The 24,120-nt window shown below is 38.1% G+C and overlaps 1 protein-coding gene across 1 annotated transcript in view; it reads right to left on the bottom strand.

Annotated features, from left to right (window-relative positions):
* COL19A1 (collagen type XIX alpha 1 chain) overlaps positions 1-24,120 on the bottom strand; it is a 344,672-nt gene that overhangs the window by 185,111 nt on the left and 135,441 nt on the right. The window contains exon 12 of the mRNA XM_010371596.2: positions 1,407-1,460. Within this exon, the coding sequence (XP_010369898.2) occupies positions 1,407-1,460 (54 nt within the window). The remainder of the gene's footprint in view (positions 1-1,406; positions 1,461-24,120) is intronic.

The following is a 24,120-nucleotide window of genomic DNA, read 5'->3' as shown; positions in this document are numbered from 1 at the left end:
GAATCTATCCCAAGTCCATCACTTTACAGACTCTGAGAAGTGATTTGCTCTTCTGTGACAGAACTGGAAGACAATCTGGGCCCTGGCTTTCTACTCCAGAACTCATCCCACTTCACCATGTGCCTCCAACGACAGGGGTAAGAGGTGAGGCAGTTATTCTATTTAAACATGTGTGACATTCAGTGTCCTGATATATTACAGGTGCATACATCAATTGATTAATTATATTGCATTATATTACATATATTACAGGTGGTAAAGAAGATGCAGAGACTCCCATAGCTACAAGCCTTTGGGGCTAGTGCCTATTCTCTGGTATAGAAAAACCACTTCAAAGGGAGAGAAATAAGAATGACAGTCAAACAACTATTATTTTAGTTAACATACATAAAATCATTAACTACTATTATTACTAGGGTCTTTCTTTTTTGGAAGACTCCTCACGCATGCGCGTGTGCGCGCGCGCACACACACACACACACACACACACACACACACACACACACACAACTTTCTCCACAGGCCGGAAAGATTGGTCTTCAGTGTCTCTTCCATTGTAGTGATCTACAGCATACAAAACAGGTTTCCTAACACATCTAGGGCATTAGGGAGCTAGATACAGTCTCATAGTTTTTCCTTATTCTTTTATAAGTCATGTGGCCCTTCAGGTCCTTTCTAAAACATATTTATGTAAGTGAGAAAAGGAAGCTGAGGGAAAAACTAATTCTCATTTTGGACACTTCCCCTACCAGTAAATACAACATATCTATAGTAAATGGTGAGTAAATGTAAATAAAATTACATTTCAGAGTAAAACCCACATTTGGGCCATCCTTCAAATTTTATCCTAAAATCTGGAGTGCAATTCTGGGAGGATAACTGTCTTGAGGGGAAGGGGAGAAGAAGACTGGGGTCCAAGGATATCACAGGCTATGTTATCCCTGAGGCTGCGGAACTGGTGCCATGAAGGGGAGCAATACGGATTTAGTTTCCCTTCACTTCGTCCTTCCTTCCCATCACTGAAAGTCTAACAATACAGACACCATCTATAGACTAGATGCAGACTAGGACTGAGATGAAAAGTGGACCACTGGTAAGAGCACAAGCCACGGCAGAAGATATGCAAGATGAAAAAAGACAGAAAAAGAAGACTAGAAAATTTGCAAGCAAGAAACATCAGGGAGAAAGGCCTGTTAAGGCTAAGCACAGGTAGAAAATATATAAAGCCAATGAAATGAAACTAAAGACACTGGGCCTCTACTGAGCCATGCGAAAGAACACTTTGATTCTTAATTTTGTTGGATCATGTCTGGCTCTGCCAAAAATAGGTAAATCTTAATAGCATTAAATAGCACATCTTAGTGGTAAAATGTAAACAGAGTATCAGAAAAAAGGGTTAGGCTTACATTTTCTCCATTAAGGCCAGCCAGACCTGGATCTCCTTTTTCTCCTTGTTCACCCTAAAAAGAAACAATTTATACAATGAAAAATCTTATATCTGAAAACCTTTGCTAGCAAAAAATAAAGAGTTATGTTGTTTGGGTATTTAAAACAATATGATTACTTTGCTAAACCCTTGAAAGGCACGTTTATTAAAAACAATTCTGAGCTGTAAAACCAAAGAGAAGATTAAAAGTTCAAAGAAAAGCTGCAGCTGGGTGCAGTGGCTCACACTTGTAATCACAGCACTTTGGGAGGCCGAGGCCGGTGGATCAATTGAGGTCAGAATTTCGAGACCAGCCTGACCAACATGGTGAAACCCATCTCTACTAAAAATACAAAAAAATTAGCTAGGCATGGTGGCACGTGCCTGTAGTCCCAGCTACTCGGGAGGTTGAGACAGAAGAATTGCTTGAACCTGGGAGGCGGAGGTTGCAGTGAGCCAAGATGATGCCATTGCACTCCAGCCTGGACAACACAGCAAGACTCCATCTCAAAAAAGAAAAATAAAGCACTGCATATAAATGATTAAACCATAAAAATGGAACAAGAATATTTATTTTCTTCTATAAGCAACAGAGAACTTTCTGGAAGGTGATTTGGATTGACAATATATACCAAGGATCTCAAATCCATTCATTTCATTTGGGCCAGTGATTTCACTTCTAAGAATGTATACTAATGAAATAATCAGAGATAAAATAATCAGAAATGAAAAATTCAGAGATGAAAAATTTTAGGCACTAATATGTAGAGTGTAATGCTATTTATAGTAGTAAAAAAAGAGAAGCATCCTAACTGTCCAATAATAGGAAATTGGCTAATGATATAGACAATGAATGGATTATGATGTAGCCATTAAAATCACATTAGTGAATTTTATTTTATACTAGAGAAAAAATGCTCATGATATAAAAAGCAAGATAAAATTAATACATAGACAAGCCCAGTGGTAAATGTTAACCAATATATATTTTTATGAAAGTTACAAATGTTCAAAATGGTCGCTAATACCACTGCGGATGATACATATCCATAGTGACACAGAATTTTGTTTTCTTGCCATCTGAAAAGTGTATACTTTTATTGGCCCACCCTGCATATAGTGTAATTCAATTTTTGAAAATGCCTCTCTACATATCCAGCTGTCTATCTACCTACCTGCACTTAGAAACAACACTGTGAGAAAACAAACCGAAGTAGTAAAAGTGGTTAATCTAGGCATTGTGATCACAGATGATTTTTTTCCTTCACTTTACTCCTGTTTTTAAATTTTTTTCTAGTGCTAAACACATATTAGCTGTACAATCAGTAAGGTGTTTAAAAATAAAAGAATATGTATAGAAAGTACTCAACCAAGTGTATCCCTCTGTGTGTGTCTGTTTGTGTGTCTGTGAAGTTAAGTGGTAGTAATCTTTGCTTTATTCTCATCTTTATATTTTCTGTTTTTCTTCCTTCATTTTTCCTACAGTGAACATTATCATTTTTATGTAAATGTAAAGTAAAGAAAAGCAAGCACCTGATATTAATAGATAATACATTACAGAAATACATTTGCCCACTTTCAGTTGTCTAAGGATATGTATTATTACTGTATGGAAAGCATAGGAAATGAAGTGAAAAATAACTTAATCACTGGGACATAAGAAATGCGTACAATATACAAAACAAACAAAACTGCATACAAACATAACAAACATAACCAGTAAAAATAGGTTTAAGTTAAAATAAAGCAGAGGATTTTAAGCTAAAAATGGAAGGGTACGGAATTACTCTATAGAATTGTGCTGTCCAACACAGTAGCCATTAGCCACATGTGGCTACTAAAATTAAAAGTAAATTAAATTAAATGTAAAATTCAGTTCCTCAGTGGCCCTAGCTACATTTCAAGTGCTCAACCATGCCTACTATATTGGACTCTGCAGATCAGAACATTTCTAACATCATGGTGAATTCCATCCATTGGACATTGCTGTTGTAGAGGATGTCAAATATGACAGGAAACAAAATAAGAATTTAGAGGCTCACAAATACACAGAAGAAAATATCTTTTGAATAAGGGGATCAGAAACAATAAAGTGTTTAAACACTAACACTAAATGTGTTCAGGATAAGTTATTAGAATCAATAGAAATTTTTGACACAGAAGACACACATAATTCCACGGATATCAACATTAAGTTCCAGAATGTAACTAAAAATGGATATAGTCTTTATGCAAAAGTAATGATTCTTATAGATGGAAAGAATAAGCAACTCTACATATTAAAGAGATGTGTGCCTACAAGGAAATCTGCAACCTTGACAGTATAATAAAAGCTAAATAAAAATAATATAGAGAACAGAGTTAATATTCTGATGAAGTTTTTTCTGCATAGCAAGAGAATAACAGACGTGGCAGAAGACTAAAGAAGAAACATACTGCTTAAAATTGATTCCTAGCAAAAATCTGCAATGGATTTTAAAAAGCACACTTTTTAACATATAAAAAATAGGTCACTGTAATCAAATAAGGTTCATTAAAAATTTATTTGATTTATTATTGTTATTTTTATAAAATGCTCCATTCAATATTTACTATGTGCTCAAACCAGGGATATCCAACAATACAGTGTATCTGAATTTCCATAAAGTAGGAGTCGATGTCTCTTAAAACGTCCTTTATGTTAGAGAATAGAATATAAGTAAAGAATAAAAATATAGGCTGGATAATATTACTGTTGGTATGTAACTGGCAGAAGAATGGTGTTCAATGAATATCTATCTCCTATACATTTATCTATTGACCTATCAACTATGCATCCATCAATCTATCATCTCTCAAGGTCCCTTAATCTCAGTACTACTGACAATTCTTTGTTGTGGGGGCTGTCCTGTACACTGTAGGATGGTTAGCATCATCCTTGCTCTCTGCTCACTAAAGGCCAGTAGCCAGCCTCTCCCCTAGTCCTGGCAAATGAAAAATGTCTACAGACATTGCCAAATGTTCCTAGAGGGCAAAATTACCTCTGATTGAGAACCACTGATATATATCATGAATATATATGTAATATATTTATGATATGAAATAATACAACAGATCAAAGCAATATGCTATAATAAACAACTTGAAATGTATTAAGAACAAATGTGCAATCCTGTATTTAATTCTGGATGGATTAGAAAACCAACTTAAAAATAAAAATATTAAAGGACCCGAATAAAATATAGGTGAACTTAGATAAGAGCTCATGGTGAGTAAGGCATCTCTAAGCATGAAACCAAAAAAAGAAATTCATAAGAGAAAAAATATATATCTGACAAAATATTAATTATGAACCTGCAAGGCAAAAATACTATAAACTGAATTAAAAGACAAATAACAAATTGGGGAAAAAGATCATGTAGTGGCTTAATAGTTAACATCAATATACAAAGATATTGTGTGTTGTATTGCAATATAGTCATAAGAAAAATAATAATAGTCCAATTGGTAGTTGAGCAAAGAACACATCAGGCAATTTACCACAAGAAATGCTAGATGGCAATTAATAACATTTTAACTAATATTGATTAATCAGACTATATACTGGGACTAAAAGAGCTCTAAAGCTTCCCCATATACAATTCTATCATTCTTGAAAGAAAAGCAATAGGAGAGGAACAACTCCAGTCTCCAACTCCCAGCGCGAGCGACACAGAAGACCGGTGATTTCTGCATTTTCAACTGAGGTACTGGGGTCATCTCACTAGGGAGTGCCGGACAATCGGTGCTGGTCAGCTGCTGCAGCCTGACCAGCGAGAGCTGAAGCAGGGCGAGGCATCGCCTCACCTGGAAGCGCAAGGGGGAAGGGGATCCGTTTTCCTAGCCAGGGGAACTGAGACACACAACACCTGGAAAATCGGGTAACTCCCACCCCAACACTGCGCTGTAAGCATACAGGCATTCCAGGAGAATATATCCCACACCTGGCCGGGAGGGTCCCACGCCCACGAAGCCTCCCTCACTGCTAACACAGCAGTCTGCCGCGATCTATCCGCAAGGCAGCAGCGAGGCTGGGGGAGGGGCGCCCGCCATTGCTGAGGCTTAAGTAGGTAAACAAAGCCGCTGGGAAGCTCGAACTGGGTGGAGCTCACAGCAGCTCAAGGAAGCCTGCCTGTCTCTGTAGTCTCCACCTCTGGGGACAGCGCACAGCTGAAGACCAACAGGGGAAGTAGCGGGAGCCGGTGCAGACGCGAACGACTCTGTCTGACAGCTTTGGGGAGAGCCGCGGATCTCCCAACGCGGAGGTTGAGATCTGAGAACGGACAGACTGCCTGCTCAGGTGTGTCCCTGACCCCTGAGTAGCCTAGCTGGGAGAAATCCCCCACTAGGGGCAGTCTGACACCCCACACCTCACAGGGTGGAGTACACCCCTGAGAGGACACTTCCAAAGGAAGAATCAGACAGGTACACTCGCTGTTCAGCAATATTCTATCTTCGGCAACCTCTGCTGCTGATACCCAGGCAAACAGGGTCTGGAGTGGACCTCAAGCAATCTCCAACAGACCAACAGAGAGTCCTTCTGACTGTCAGAAGGAAAACTATCAAACAGGAAGGACACCTATACCAAAACCCCATCAGTTCGTCACCACCATCAAAGACCAGAGACAGATAAAACCACAAAGATGGGGAAGAAGCAGGGCAGAAAAGCTGGAAATTCAAAAAATAAGAGCGCATCTCCCCCTGCAAAGGAGCGCAGCCCATCACCAGCAACGGATCAAAGCTGGTCAGAGAATGACTTGGACGAGAGGAGAGAAGAAGGCTTCAGTCCATCAAACTTATCAGAGCTAAAGGAGGAATTACGTACCCAGCGCAAAGAAACTAAAAATCTTGAAAAAAGAGTGGAAGAATTGACAGCTAGACTCATTAATGCAGAGAAGATCATAAACGAAATGACAGAGATGAAAACCATGACACGAGAAATACGTGACAAATGCACAAGCTTCAGTAACCGACTCGATCAACTGGAAGAAAGAGTATCAGCGATTGAAGATCAAATGAATGAAATGAAGCGAGAAGAGAAACCAAAAGAAAAAAGAAGAAAAAGAAATGAGCAAAGCCTGCAAGAAGTATGGGATTACGTAAAAAGACCAAATCTACGTCTGATTGGGGTGCCTGAAAGTGAGGGGGAAAATGGAACCAAGTTGGAAAACACTCTTCAGGATATCATCCAGGAGAACTTCCCCAACCTAGTAGGGCAGGCCAACATTCAAATTCAGGAAATACAGAGAACGCCACAAAGATACTCCTCCAGAAGAGCAACTCCAAGACACATCATTGCCAGATTCACCAAAGTTGAAATGAAGGAAAAAATCTTAAGGGCAGCCAGAGAGAAAGGTCGGGTCACCCACAAAGGGAAGCCCATCAGACTAACAGCAGATCTCTCGGCAGAAACTCTACAAGCCAGAAGAGAGTGGGGGCCAATATTCAACGTTCTTAAAGAAAAGAATTTTAAACCCAGAATTTCATATCCAGCCAAACTAAGTTTCATAAGTGAAGGAGAAATAAAATCCTTTACAGATAAGCAAATGCTTAGAGATTTTGTCACCACCAGGCCTGCCTTACAAGAGACCCTGAAGGAAGCCCTAAACATGGAAAGGAACAACCGGTACCAGCCATCGCAAAAACTTGGCAAAATGTAAAGACCATCGAGGCTAGGAAGAAACTGCATCAACTAACGAGCAAAATAACCAGTTAATATCATAATGGCAGGATCAAGTTCACACATAACAATATTAACCTTAAATGTTAATGGACTAAATGCTCCAATTAAAAGACACAGACTGGCAAACTGGATAAAGAGTCAAGACCCATCAGTCTGCTGTATTCAGGAGACCCATCTCACATGCAGAGACATACATAGGCTCAAAATAAAGGGATGGAGGAAGATCTACCAAGCAAATGGAGAACAAAAAAAAGCAGGGGTTGCAATCCTAGTCTCTGATAAAACAGACTTTAAACCATCAAAGATCAAAAGAGACAAAGAAGGCCATTACATAATGGTAAAGGGATCAATTCAACAGGAAGAGCTAACTCTCCTAAATATATATGCATCCAATACAGGAGCACCCAGATTCATAAAGCAAGTCCTTAGAGACTTACAAAGAGACTTAGACTCCCATACAATAATAATGGGGGACTTCAACACTCCGCTGTCAACATTAGACAGATCAACGAGACAGAAAGTTAACAAGGATATCCAGGAATTGAACTCATCTCTGCACCAAGCGGACCTAATAGACATCTATAGAACTCTCCACCCCAAATCAACAGAATATACATTCTTCTCAGCACCACATCGCACTTATTCCAAAATTGACCACATAATTGGAAGTAAAGTACTCCTCAGCAAATGTAAAAGAACAGAAATTATAACAAACTGTCTCTCAGACCACAGTGCAATCAAACTAGAACTCAGGACTAAGAAACTCAATCAAAACCGCTCTACTACATGGAAACTGAACAACCTGCTCCTGAATGACTACTGGGTACATAACGAAATGAAAGCGGAAATAAAGATGTTCTTTGAAACCAATGAGAACAAAGATACAACATACCAGAATCTCTGGGACACATTTAAAGCAGTGTGTAGAGGGAAATTTATAGCACTAAATGCCCACAAGAGAAAGCAGGAAAGATCTAAAATTGACACTCTAACATCACAATTAAAAGAACTAGAGAGGCAAGAGCAATCACATTCAAAAGCTAGCAGAAGGCAAGAAATAACTAAGATCAGAGCAGAACTGAAGGAGATAGAGACACAAAAAACCCTCCAAAAAATCAATGAATCCAGGAGTTGGTTTTTTGAAAAGATCAACAAAATTGACAGACCGCTAGCAAGGCTAATAAAGAAAAAAAGAGAGAGGAATCAAATAGATGCAATAAAAAATGATAAAGGGGATATCACCACTGACCCCACAGAAATACAAACTACCATCAGAGAATACTATAAACGCCTCTACGCAAATCAACTAGAAAATCTAGAAGAAATGGATAATTTCCTGGACACTTACACTCTCCCAAGGCTAAACCAGGAAGAAGTTGAATCCCTGAATAGACCAATAGCAGGCTCTGAAATTGAGGCAACAATTAATAGCCTACCCACCAAAAAAAGTCCAGGACCAGATGGATTCACAGCTGAATTCTACCAGAGGTACAAGGAGGAGCTGGTACCATTCCTTCTGAAACTATTCCAATCAATAGAAAAAGAGGGAATCCTCCCTAACTCATTTTATGAGGCCAACATCATCCTGATACCAAAGCCTGGCAGAGACACAACAAAAAAAGAGAATTTTAGACCAATATCCCTGATGAACATTGATGCAAAAATCCTCAATAAAATACTGGCAAACCGGATTCAGCAGCACATCAAAAAGCTTATCCACCATGATCAAGTGGGCTTCATCCCTGGGATGCAAGGCTGGTTCAACATTCGCAAATCAATAAACGTAATCCAGCATATAAACAGAACCAAAGACAAGAACCACATGATTGTCTCAATAGATGCAGAAAAGGCTTTTGACAAAATTCAACAGCCCTTCATGCTAAAAACGCTCAATAAATTCGGTATTGATGGAACGTACCTCAAAATAATAAGAGCTATTTATGACAAACCCACAGCCAATATCATACTGAATGGGCAAAAACTGGAAAAATTCCCTTTGAAAACTGGCACAAGACAGGGATGCCCTCTCTCACCACTCCTATTCAACATAGTGTTGGAAGTTCTGGCTAGGGCAATCAGGCAAGAGAAAGAAATCAAGGGTATCCAGTTAGGAAAAGAAGAAGTCAAATTGTCCCTGTTTGCAGATGACATGATTGTATATTTAGAAAACCCCATCGTCTCAGCCCAAAATCTCCTTAAGCTGATAAGCAACTTCAGCAAAGTCTCAGGATACAAAATTAATGTGCAAAAATCACAAGCATTCTTATACACCAGCAACAGACAAGCAGAGAGCCAAATCAGGAATGAACTTCCATTCACAATTGCTTCAAAGAGAATAAAATACCTAGGAATCCAGCTTACAAGGGATGTAAAGGACCTCTTCAAGGAGAACTACAAACCACTGCTCAGTGAAATCAAAGAGGACACAAACAAATGGAAGAACATACCATGCTCATGGATAGGAAGAATCAATATCGTGAAAATGGCCATACTCCCCAAGGTTATTTATAGATTCAATGCCATCCCCATCAAGCTACCAATGACTTTCTTCACGGAATTGGAAAAAACTGCTTTAAAGTTCATATGGAACCAAAAAAGAGCCCGCATTGCCAAGACAATCCTAAGTCAAAAGGACAAAGCTGGAGGCGTCACGCTACCTGACTTCAAACTATACTACAAGGCTACAGTAACCAAAACAGCATGGTACTGGTACCAAAACAGAGATATAGACCAATGGAACAGAACAGAGTCCTCAGAAATAATACCGCACATCTACAGCCATCTGATCTTTGACAAACCTGAGAGAAACAAGAAATGGGGAAAGGATTCCCTATTTAATAAATGGTGCTGGGAAAATTGGCTAGCCATAAGTAGAAAGCTGAAACTGGATCCTTTCCTTACCCCTTATACGAAGATTAATTCAAGATGGATTAGAGACTTAAATGTTAGACCTAATACCATAAAAACCCTAGAAGAAAATCTAGGTAGTACCATTCAGGACATAGGCATGGGCAAGGACTTCATGTCTAAAACACCAAAAGCAACGGCAGCAAAAGCCATAATTGACAAATGGGATCTAATTAAACTAAAGAGCTTTTGCACAGCAAAAGAAACTACCATCAGAGTGAACAGGCAACCTACAGAATGGGAGAAAATTTTTGCAACCTACTCATCTGACAAAGGGCTAATATCCAGAATCTACAAAGAACTCAAACAAATATACGAGAAAAAAACAAACAACCCCATCAAAAAGTGGGGAAAGGATATGAACAGACATTTCTCAAAAGAAGATATTCATACAGCCAACAGACACATGAAAAAATGCTCATCATCACTGGCCATCAGAGAAATGCAAATCAAAACCACAATGAGATACCATCTCACACCAGTTAGAATGGCAACCATTAAGAAGTCAGGAAACAACAGGTGTTGGAGAGGATGTGGAGAAATAGGAACACTTTTACACTGTTGGTGGGATTGTAAACTAGTTCAACCATTATGGAAAACAGTATGGCAATTCCTCAAGGATCTAGAACTAGATGTACCATATGACCCAGCCATCCCACTACTGGGTATATACCCAAAGGATTATAAATTAGTCTACTACAAAGACACATGTACACGTATGTTTATTGCGGCACTATTCACAATAGCAAAGACTTGGAATCAACCCAAATGTCCATCTGTGACAGACTGGATTAAGAAAATGTGGCACATATACACCATGGAATACTATGCAGCCATAAAAAAGGATGAGTTTGCGTCCTTTGTAGGGACATGGATGCAGCTGGAAACCATCATTCTTAGCAAACTATCACAAGAAGAGAAAACCAAACACCGCATGTTCTCACTCATAGGTGGGAACTGAACAATGAGATCACTTGGACTCGGGAAGGGGAACATCACACACTGGGGTCTATCATGGGGAGGGGGGAGGGGGGAGGAGGGAGGGATTGCATTGGGGAGTTATACATGATATAAATGATGAATTGATGGGTGCTGACGAGTTGATGGGTGCAGCACACCAACATGGCATAAGTATACATATGTAACAAACCTGCACGTTATGCACATGTACCCTAGAACTTAAAGTATAATAAAAAAAAAAAAAAAAAAAAAAAAAAAAAAAAAAAAAAAAAAAAAGAAAAGCAATAGGAGTTCTATATCCAGAAGGAAATATGTATTGACATCTATGTATTCACAAGTGTTGCATATTTAATAAATTCCAAACAATAGAAAATTGACAATAGTAACCAGCTGTTCCTTTTTTCTCCACTGAGAAGAAGATAAGTAAAAACAAAACTGCAGCATTAAAGATTTAAGCTAGAATTAAAGAAAACTTATTTGACATCAGAGGTCGTAAGAGGGTAGAATGCATTTAGATCGTTTCTTGTGTTTGAATAAGTTGAAAAGCAGAAAAGATTTAAAAACAAAACCAACAGTACATCTCTGGTGATTTCTTTAAAAATAAAATAAATCATTCTCGTCTAATAAAAACTTCAATGAAATCCTAACCAAAGGAAAAAGAATGCATGGGAATTAGATTACATTTGTGATTTTCCCAATAGCCATTCTATGATAAAACTATTTCAAAAAGTACCAGAATTTAATGTTCTTCCAAACAAAACTGTAATGTCTTGTCATACAAAATATTATATTCAAGTTAAGTAGTGAACTTACTGGTTCAAATTAAGTAGTGAACTTGAATATAATATTCAAAAATATTATATATAAAATTTGAATTAGTCCATTATTATCCATAATGCAGGTAGTTATTAACATTACTAATCTTTCAGTAGATAATAGCAATAATATAATAGCTTTTATTCTGTATATCTTACTACATGCCAGGCTCTGTGCTAAGCACCTTACATAATAAGGACTTTTAATTCTAGCAGTAACCACACAAAGTGGGTAATCTCATCCCCATTTACAGATGATAAATCAGTAGCTCGGAGGATATAAATAACTTCCATATAATCAAAGAACTCCATCTATTATTCTGTTATTTCCTCGATTGCTTTGACTGCATAGGGAATTTCATAAACTGGTTCAATTTCATCTTCTACCATATGCCCCTAGGCCTACTTCAGTTTTTAGCTGAAGCTGGTGGTAGAAAACTCCTATGGGGATTTGGACGCTGTCAATATTTCACCTCAAGCTCAATCCTCCCCATTACTTTTCATTTTCTGCCTCCAGGATTTTTCTGAAGCCAGAGAGTTTGTTCAGCCCTGGCAAGTATCCTGGAAAATGGGGATAGTTAACGCTTCTAGAAATAATTCTCCAGCAAAGGGTGACAGGAATTAGTGGATTAATGTGTCAGCTTTCTGTTCTACAGAAGGATAACTTCCAGGCACATTCCACAGGCTTTCTCAGAGGGTTTCCAGTAGGACTCAGCTGCAGTTGCCCACAATGATATGTAGCTCAAAACATGCACCCTTTAATTCACTTTCCCTTGTTTCCTGACTTATTTTCCCCATTCCCTCACTCCTGTATCTTAAGCTCCCTCTCAAACCAACTACCTGTCCTCAAGTCACTGTCTTGGACCTTGTTTCAGGGGAATGAAAGTGAAGACAATGTCTATCAGCCCCCAATGCCTTCACTTGTGTCCATCCGTGATCTGTCATTCCAAGTGCTCTGTTACCACTACTCTAAACACCCTTGCTCTACTAGCTTTCTGATGGAGCCAACTCCAATGAATCAAACTGTCCACCTCTTGTTCCTAGGGAAAAAATATGCAATTGGGTAGACTGGTATTATTATAAATTCATGATCACTAACCTAATTCTAGGTCTTTAAAATGTGTCATTCCCCTCAAATCCTTGGTATTATGACTTCTGCTTTTACTCTCAAATAACCTTGCTTTCTACCAAGAAAAAATAAGCCATCATACAAGCTTTTCCTTGATGCCATGAAATCTACAAATCCACTTATTTTAATACCATTCTTTATTCTTCTACATGGAAGAATTGTCCCTTACTGTTTAATGGTAATCCTTCAACCTGTGCTTTCAATTCCATCTTTTTCTGCTCCCTCGTGGAATTAATGGCCCTCTTCTGAATCTTCAACCCCTTTCCCCTCACTTCTTTCTAACCACACTGAAACATGCTGTTGAATCTTCTGTTAAAACAAAATCTTGCACTTCTAACTCCTGACATTTCCAGCTTCACCTGGAAGGAAATCCTTCCTTTTTCAGATAAACTTCTTGAGCCAGGCTCCCGATACTCCTGTTTGCATTCATTATTCCCACTCACTCCCCAGTTCACTCCAGATTGACTTGTACGCTATTTGGTCCTCAAAAACTACTCATGCCAAGGTCTTGGGTGACCACCATCAGATACCTTTTAGTTTTTTTCTTCCTTAACCTATCAGAAGCATTTGATATCTTTATGACAAGCCCCCTCCTAGAAATACTTACTTGCTGAGATACTATATTTCCTTCATTTTTATTCTACCTCTGCAGCTGCATTTACTCATTTTTGTTTTTGTTAGATCCTCTAAGTGTTGCTGCTCCACAGGGATCTGTCCCAGCTTCTTATGTTTTCCCTTTCAACAAACTTTCCCTAGATGTTTTCTCTACTTTTACAGCTACAATGATCATCTATATGCTAATGAGTCTCATGTTCCTACTTCCAGCATAGATATCTTTTTGATTGTTTAGCTAACAGTTTTATTAAGGTATGATTTACTTGCCATAATACTGATACACTGCACACGTAGAGTGCAATAGTTTTAGTAAATTTATATAGGTCTGCAACCATCACCACAACCTAAGATTAAAATATTTCCATTACCTAAAAAAGTTTCCTTGTGCCCATTTGTAGTCAACTGCTTCTCACTCTTCCAGTCCCAGAAAACCACTGACATAATTTTGTCTCTATAGTTTTGCTTTTTTCTAGAAATTTCATATAAATAGAATTATACAATATGTAGCCTTTTTTGTCTGGCTTAACTTGATTCAACATTATGCTGTTGAGTTTACCCATGTTGCATGGATGAGTAGTATGTTTCTTTTTGAGTAGCATCTGTACAACTAAACTTGTTTTTATTTTTATTAAGCTTGAAATATTTTCAAACTTTCTTTTTGATTCCTTCTTGGACCTACAGGGTATTGAGAATCATATTCTTTAGTTTTGAAACATTTGAAGATGTAACAGAAATTTTTTTTTCTAATATTGATGTCTAATTTAATTCCATTGTGACCAAAAACATACTTTATATAACTAGAAATAACTAGAATCCTTAAAATGTATTGAGATTCATTTAGTAATGGAGAATATAGTCTATCTTGGTAAATGATTTATATGCACTTGGAAAAATGTGTATTTTATTATTGTTGGGTGGAGTGTTCTATGAATGTCAGTTCAGATGAGCGTATTGTAGGATTATTCAAGTCTACTATATTATTGAGAGAGGAGTACTGAAATCTTTAAATATAATTGTGTTAATTGCTTCTTTCTAATTTCTATTTATTTCTAATTGCTTATTATCTTTCATTTCTGTCCGTCTCAGCTTCATGCATTTTGAAGCTGTGTTAGGTACATACACAATAATAACTGCTACATCTTCCTGCTATATTGGCCATTTTATCATTATATAAAATATCCTTTCCTGTCTCCAATAATGTCACTTGTCATAGAGTCTGTCTAATATCATTATACTCACTCCAAATTTCTTGTGGTTACTCTTTACATAGTACCTCTTTTTATATCCTTTAACTTTCAACCTATTTGTTTCTTGAATCTCATCCATACCTCTTGTAGATAATATATAGTTGGATCTTGCTTTGTAAAATCCAATCTGACATTCTTTGCCTTTTGATGTATTTATTCTGTTCACATTTAATGTAATTATTGATATGGCAAATATCCATGTGCAAAAAATTAACTTTGATACATAAATCACACCCTACACAAAACACAAAAATTAACTCAAATGAACAATAAATACAAATGTAAATTCCAAAGCTACAAAAATTATAGAACAAAACATAGAAAAACATTTTCTTACATTGGGTTGGGTAAAGGTTTCTATTTTGTTATTTAATTATTTCTACAAGTGTCATCATTTTTGCTCCCCTGTTCTTTCTCTCTCTCCTGCCTTCATTTTTGTTCAACAAATATTTTTACCAAGCTATTTTAGTGTTTTTCATAAATTTTTAGCTTTTTTGAAAATTTTAAAGTGATTCTACAATATGCATCTTTACTTTATCATAATCTACTGACTTAATTTCAGAAAACGATGGCAAATTTCAGTTTAGATGTATTTCCTCTCCATTTTCTTATATCATTGAGGTCATATATAATATATTCATACCCTATAAATCTAACAGTATAGTGTAATAGTTATTGCTTTAACATTACATATTTTTTAATTAGAAGAAAAATACAAATATAGTCACATATCTATGACTATAGAAATGCAAATATATGACATGACAAATACAATTATAGACATCTATCTAAATGTTTTAAATTTAAAAATTTGGTCGGGGCCAAGATGGCTGACTAGAAACAACGGCAATCAGAGGCTCCCATTGAAAAGAACCATAATAAACAAGTGAATCCTTCACCGGCAACCGAGGTATCCAGTTCTATCATCAGAACTGACTAGGCGACTGGCATGATTCATAGAGAGGAAGGAAGAGCAGTGTGGTGCAGCAGCCCACGTGAGAGCCAGGGGAGCCCTCACTCCCCAGCCAAGGAGAGTGGTGAGTGAGCATGCTGCCCAGCCAGGGAAACCATGCTTTTTCCACAGAACTGTGCAAACCACGGATTGGAAAATCCCACTCGCGAACCCACGCCACCAAAGTCTAAGGTCCCAACCCCGGAGCTGTGCAGATTCTCAACAGCCTCTCAGCTGGAATCTGCTTAAGCCTGCTGAGCTCCCAGGGGGAGAGGCAACCAGCCCCACAGCTGTGGCTTACTGTCTAAGCCGTTTGAGCTCCTTAGGGAAGGGGTAGGAGCCAGCACTGGGGCTCACAACTACCTAACACACTAAGCTCCTTGGGTCGGGGAAGGGTGGCATCCATCTCTATAGCTCCAGGCCGTGCTTTTGAAGGGAGACTGAATGCCTTGGTTCCAATAGGTATCCCCCAAAGCCCAACACACCAGCTGTGGCAGACTGCAGCCAGAGCACCTCTTCAGGCCTGACCTTGACTTATCCTTCCTCACTGGGCAGGGCTTCCCTGCAGGAAGTCCAACAACTCCAGCCAGAGGCTCAGGGCAGAACCTGGATCTCTCTGGGCATAAGCTCCTGGGGTGGGGGCGGGTGGCCACAGTCTCTGTGGACCAGCAGACTTAATCTTTCCTCCTAGTAGATCTGAGGAATCTGGGCAGCCCAGACAAGCAGGTTTCCCCCTAGCAAAGCACACCCCCTCCACCAAGGGACAAAGTGCTTCATTAAACAGGTCCTGTTCCCTATGCCACCCAACTGGGTGAGACCCTTCTACAGGGGTTGTTAGACACACTATACAGGAACAATCCTACTGGCATCAGGTTGGTGCTCTTTGAGGTCAGAGATCCCAGAAGAAGGAGCAGACACCCATCTTTGCTGTTCTCCAGCTTCCTTGAGTGACATCTCCAGGCGTGGGAGCAAACCAGATGAATAGGGCCTGAAGTAAAGCCCCAGCAAACCATAGCAGCCCTAAAGAAGAGATACCTGACCACTGAAAGAAAAACAAACAAACAGAAAGCAACAACAACAGCATCAACAACAACAAAAAGTCCCTAAAAAAATTCCATCCAAGGGTCAGCATCCTCAGAGATCAAAACTAGACAAACTCATGAAGATGAGAAAGAATCAATGAAAAAAATGCTGAAAACTCAAAAGGCCAGAGTGTCTCTTCTCCTCCAAATTATTGCAACATCTCTCCAACAAGGGTGCAGAACTGGGTGGAGGATGAGATGGAAGAATTGACAGAAGTATGCTTCAGAAGATGGATAATAGAAAAGTATGCTGAGTTAAAGGAGCATGTTTTAGCCCAATGCAAACAAGCTAAAAACCTTGATAAAAGGTTTGAGGAGCTGATAACTAGAATAACCAGTTTAGAGAGGAACATAAATGACTTGATGGAGATGAAAAGCACAGCAATAGTACTTTATGAAGCATACATGAAGCATTACTGCTTTGTGAAGTGGAAGAAAAGATTTCAGAGTTTGAAGACCACCTTGCTAACATAAGGCAAGCAGACAAGATTAGAAAAAAAGAATGAAATGGAATGAACAAAGCCTCCAAGAATTATGGGACTTTGTAAAAAGACCAAACCTACAATTGATTGGAGTACCTGAAGGAGATGAGGAGCATGGAAACAAGCTGGAAAACACACTTCAGAATACTATCCAGGAGAACTTCCTCAACCTAGCAAGACAGGCCAACATGCAAATTCAGGAAATACAGAGAATGCCACAAAGGTATCCCCTCAAAAAGATCAACCCCAAGACACCTAATTATCAGATTCTCTAAGGTTGAAATTAAGGGAAAAAATGTTAAGGGCAGCCAGAGAGAAAGGCCAGATCACCTACACAGGGGAGTCCATCAGACTAACAGCAGATCTTTCAGCAGAAACTCTACAAACCAGAAGAGAATGGGGACCAATATTCAACATTTTTAAAGAAAAGGATTTTCAACCTAGAATTTCATATCCAGCCAGACTAAGTTTCATAAGCGAAGGAGAAATAAAATCCTTTACAGACAAGCAAATGCTGAGGGATTTTGTTACCACCAGGTCCGCCTTGCAAGAGCTCCTGAAAGAAGCACTGAATATGGAAAGGAAAATCTGGTACCAGCCACTGCAAAAACACACCAAAATATAAAGACCAATGACACTATGAAGAAATTGCATCAACTAGTGTGCAAAATAACCAGATAGCATCATGATGAGGGAATCAAATTCACACATAACAATACTAACGTTAAATGTAAATGGGATAAATGCCCCAATTAAAGGACACAGACTGGCAAATTGGATAAAGAGTCAAGACCCATTGGTGTGCTGTATTAAGGAGACCCATCTCACATGCAAAGATACACATAGGCTCAAAATAAAGTGATGGAGGAAAATTTACTAAGCAAATGGCAAGCAACAAAAAGCAAGAGTTGCAATCCTAGTCTCTGACAAAACAGACTTTAAAGCAACAATGATTAAAAAAAAAAGACAAAGAAGGGCATTACATTAATGGCAAAGGGAACAGTTCAACAAGAAGAGCTAACTATTCTAAATATATATGCACCCAATACAGGAGCACCCAGATTCATAAAATGAGTTCTTAGAGACATACAAAAGAGACTTAGACTCCCACACAATAATTGTGGGAGACTTTAACACCACACTGTCAATATTAGACAGATAAATAAAAAGGGAAATTAACAAGGATATTCAGGACTAGAACTCAGCTCTGGATCAAGTGGACCTAATAGATATCTATAGAACTCCCCACCCCAAATCAACGGAATATACATTCTTCTCAGTGCCACATGGCACTTATTCTAAAATCGACCAAATAATTGGAAGCAAAACACTCCTCAGCAAATGCAAAAGAACTGAAATTATAACAAACAGTCTCTCAGGGCAAACAAATTAGAACTCAGGATTAAGAAACTCAAAACCACACAATTACATGGATATTGAACAACCTCCTCTGAATGACTTCTGGGTAAATAATGAATTTAAGGCAGAAATCAAGAAGTTCTTTGAAACCAATAAGAACAAAGAGACAACTTACCAGAATCCATGGGACACAGCTAAAACAGTGTTGAGAGAAATTTATATAGCACTCAATGCCCATATCAGAAAGCTAGAAAGATCTCAAATTGACACCCTAACATCACAATTAGAAGAGCTGGAGAGGCAAGAGCAAACTAATCCAAAAGCTAGTAGAAGACAAGAAATAACTAAGATCAGAGCAGAATTGAAGGAGATAGAGATACAAAAAATCCTCCCAAATCAGTGAATCCAGGTGCTGTTTTTTTGGAAAAAAAAAAAAAAAAAAAAAGACATAAATAGACCACTAGCTAGACTAATAAAGAAGAAAAGACAGAATAATTAAATAGACACAATAAAAAAATGACAAAGGGGATATCACCACTGACCCTCACAGAAATACAAACTACCACCAGAGAATACTATAAACACCTCTACGCAAATAAACTAGAAAATCTAGAAGAAATATATATATATAAAACTGTACACCCTTTCAAGACTAAACCAGGATGAATAGACCATGAATAGACCAACAACAAGTTCTGAAACTGAGGCAGTAATTAATAGCCTACCAACCAAAAAAAGCCCAGGACCAGATAGATTCACAGAGGTACAAAGAGGAGCTGGCACCATTCCTTCTGAAACTAGAAAAAGAGGGACTCCTCTCTAACTCATTTTATGAAGTCAGCATCATCCTGATACCAAAACTGAGCAGAGACACAACAACAACAACAACAACAACAACAACAACAACAAAACTTCAGGTCAATATCCTTGACGAACATCAATGTGAAAATCCTCAATAAAATACTGGCAAACCGAATCCAGCAGCACATCAAAAAATGTATCCACCATGACCAAGTCGGCTTCATCCCTGGGATGCAAGGCTGGTTCAACATACGCAAATCAATAAATGAAATCCATCATGTAAACAGAACCAAAGAAAAAAACCACATGATTATCTCAATATACGCAGAAATGGTTTCTGATAAAATTCAACACCCCTTCATGTTAAAAACCCTCAATAAACTAGGTATTGATGGAACACATCTCAAAATAATAAGAGCTATTTATGATAAACCCACATCCAATATTATAATGAATGAGCAAATGCTGGAAGCATTCCCTTTGAAAACAGGCACAAGACACAGATGCCCTCTCTCACAACTCCTATTCAACATAGTATTGGAAATTTTGGCCAGGGCAATCAGACAGCAGAAAGAAATAAAGGGTATTCGAATAGGTAGAGAGGAAGTCAAATTTTCTCTGTTTGCAGATGACATAATTTCATATTTAGAAAACTCCATCATCTCAGTGCAAAAACTCCTTAAGCTGATAAGCAACTTCAGCAAATTCTCAAGATATGCAATCAATGTGCAAAAATCACAAGTATTCCTTTACAACAACAATAGACAAGCAGAGAGCCAAATCACGAATTAACTCCCATTCATAACTGGTACAAAGAGAAGAAAATACCTAGGAATACAGCTAACAGGGGATATGAAAAATCTCTTCAAGGAGAACTACAAACCACTGCTCAAGGAAATAAGAGACGACACAAAGAAATGGAAAAACATTCCATGTTTATGGATAGGAAGAATCAATATCGTGAAAATGGCCATACTGACCAAAGTAATTTATAGATCCAATGCTATTCCTATCAAACTACCATTGACATTCTTCACAGAATTAGAAAAAGCTATTTTAAATTTCTTACTGGAATCAAAGAATACCCCATATAGCCAAGACAATCCTAAGCAAAAAGAACAAAGCTGGAAGCATCATGCTACCTGACTTCAAACTATACTACAAGGCTACAGTAACCAAAACAGCATGATACTAGTACCAAAATGGACATATAGACTAAAGGAACAGAACAGAGACCTCAGAAATAAGACCAAACATGCACAACCATCTGATCTTTGACAAACTTGACAAAAACAAGCAATGGAGAAAGAATCTCCTATACAATAAATGATGCTGGGAAAACTGGCTACCAATACGAAGAAAACTGAAATTGGACCCCTTCCTTACGCCTTATACAAAAATTAATTCAAGATGGATTAAAGACTTAAATGTAAAATCCAAAACCATAAAAACCCTAGAAGAAAACCTAGGCAATACCATTTAGGACATAGGCATGGGCAAAGACTTCATGACGAAAACACCAAAAGCAATTGCAACAGAAACCAGAATTAACAAATGGGATCTAATTATACTAAAGAGCTTCTACACAGTCAAAGAAACTATCATCAGAGTGAACAGGCAACCTACAGATGGGAGAAAATTTTTTCAATCTACCCATGTGACAAAGGTCTAGTATCCAGAATTTACAATGAACTTAAACAAATTTACAAGGAAAAAGGCAAACAACCCCATCAAAAAGTGGGCAAAGGATATGAATGGACACTTCTCAAAAGAAGACATTTATGTGGCCAACAAACATATGAAAAAAGCTCAACATCACTGATCATTAGAGAAATGCAAATCAAAACCACAATGAGATACTATCTCATGCCAGTCAGAATTGCAATTATTAAAAAGTCAAGAAACATCAGATGCTGGTGAGGCTGTGGAGAAATAGGAATGCTTTTACACTGTTGGTGGGAATGTAAATTAGTTCAGCCATTGCGGAAGACAGTGTGGGGTTTCCTCAAGGATCTAGAACAAGAAATACCATTTGACCCAGCAATCCCATTACTGGGTATATACCCAAAGGAATATAAATCATTCTGCTATAAAGACATATGCACACGTAAGTTTACTGCAGCACTATTTACAACAGCAAAGACTTGGAACCAACCCAAATGCCCATCAATGGTAGACTGAATAAAGAAAATGTGGTACATATACACCATGGAATACTATGCAGCCATAAAAAGGAGTGAGATCATGTCCTTTGCAGGAACATGGATGAAGCTGGAAATCATCATTCTCAGCAAACTAACACAGGAACAGAAAACCAAACACTGCATGTTCTCACTCCTAAGTGGGAGCTGAACAATGAGAACAATGGACATAGGGAGGGGAACAACACACACCAGGGCCAGGGGCTGTTGGGGGATCGGGAGTGAGGGGAAGGGTCAGTAGGTGCAGCAAACCACCATGACACACGTATACCTATGTAACAAACTTGTACATTCTGTACTGTACATGTATCCTGGAACTAATTAAAAAATAAATTTTAAAATAAAAAAATATGTATATAGTGTACTACTAACCTGCATATATAAATTAGTTAAACAAAGGAAGTTATACAACATAACTCTTCTTTTCCAAATAAGAAATTCTTTTTTAACTTAAAGATACCTGTAGTTTACCATCTTAACAGAGTTTACATTAGATACTAATTTAGTGCTTTCTTGTTGATGGCGACGTAGAATGCTTTACACTGACCCAATATATTTACAAATTCCAGTGCTCTTTATTTCTTCATTCCATCCCTTCCTCTGAATTCAAATTATTGTCTGTTATAATGAGATCCTGTTTCTAAAAAGGTTTTTAAACGTAATGAAAAATTTTTTGTGTGTGAGACAGGGTGTCACTCTGCTGCTCAGGCTGGAGTGCAATGATACTATCACAGGTCACTGCAGCCTTGACCTCCTGGGCTCAACTGACCCTTCAGCTTCAGCTTCCCAAGCAGTTGGGACCACAGGCATGCACCATGACATCTAGCTATTTTAAAATAAAGATTGTAGAGAAAGGGTCTCACCTTGATGCCTAGGTTGGTCTTGAACTCCTGGGTTCAAGTGGCCTTCTGCCTCGGTCTCCCAAAGTGTTGGGATTACAGGCATGAGTTACCATACCTGGACGTTTTAATTTTAGAAATTAAAAAAGAAGGCCGGCGCGGTGGCTAATGCCTGTAATCCCACCACTTTATGAGGTTGGGGTGGGCGGATCACGAGGTCAGGAGTTCGAGACCAGCCTAACCAACATGGTGAAACCCCCGTCTCTATTAAAAATAAAACAATTATCCGAGTGTGGTGGTGTGCACCTGTGATCCCAGCTACTCAGGAGGCTGAGGCAGGAGAATCACTTGAACTGGCGAGGCGGAGGTTGCAGTGAGCCAAAATCATGAGTGAGACTCTGTCTCAAAAAAAAAGGGGGGGGGGGGGGAAGAAGATAAACATAAACTCTAATTAATGCTATGTATGCTAACATTTTAGAAGTGAAACATACTCATGTCTGCTACTTTGAAGTACATAACAATGAGATGGATAGATATATGGATGTGATAAAACAGATACAGGAAAATACTGTAGAATAGTGATGAATATATGAGTGTTCACTGTACAATTCAATCTTTCTGTATATGCTTGAATATTTTCACAATAAAATGAGGGAACTAAGGTGTGAGAGGAGGTAGGAATGATGAATTACTGTCTAATGAATGAAATTTCTTTTTTCTTTTTTTTTTTTTTTGAGAGGGAGTCTCACTCTGTCGCCCAGATTAGAGTGCAGTGGCATGATCTCGGCTTACTGCAACCTCCACCTCCCGGTTCGTGCAATTCTCCTGCCTCAGCCTCCTGAGTTGCTGGAATTACAGGTATGCACCACCATGCTTGGTTAATGTTTTTAAAATTTTTATTAGAGATGGGGTTTCACCATTGATCAGGCTGGTCTCGAACTCCTAATCTCAGGTGATCCGCCCACCTTTGCCTCCCAAAGTGCTAGAACTGCAGGCATGAGACACCAAGCCTGGCTAAATGGATAAAGTTTATATGTGAAATAATGAAAACATTCAAAAATAAATTGTGGGGGAAAGGGGAAAATAGATAAATTAATAAAATAATTGTGATGGAAAAAATAAAATTATTGTCTGTTATAATGTATTTGCATGTGGGACTTCTTTAGCAATTCTTATAGTTCATTTATGCTAGCAAAGAATTCATTTTATATTTTGTTACTTCAAAATGTCTTCATTTTTGCTTTCATCTTTGATAGTTTCATTGAATACAGAATTCACAGCTGATAATCTCTTTTTTATTTTTGCACTTTGAATATGTCATTCTAAAGCCTTTTGTCTCCATTGTTTCTGAAATTGCTATATTTTATTGTATTTTCATGTACATGGTGAATTGCTTTTCTGTTACTGCTTTGAAAATTTACTGTTTGTCTTTTAGCAGTTTGGTTACGATGTATCTAAATGTGGTTCTCTTTGTGTTTATCCTATTTGGAGTTCTCTAAATTTTTATCTATAAATTAATAGTTGCCATCAAATTTGAGAAGTGTTTGGCCTCTTGCTTCTCTCTTATTTATTTCTCTCTTCCTTCCTCCTGGGATTCCCATTAC

Source organism: Rhinopithecus roxellana, chromosome 4 (assembly GCF_007565055.1).
Source record: "Rhinopithecus roxellana isolate Shanxi Qingling chromosome 4, ASM756505v1, whole genome shotgun sequence".
Taxonomy (NCBI): domain Eukaryota; kingdom Metazoa; phylum Chordata; class Mammalia; order Primates; family Cercopithecidae; genus Rhinopithecus; species Rhinopithecus roxellana.
Note: the sequence above shows the minus strand (reverse complement) of the source record. Positions and strands in the feature narration are given on the sequence as shown.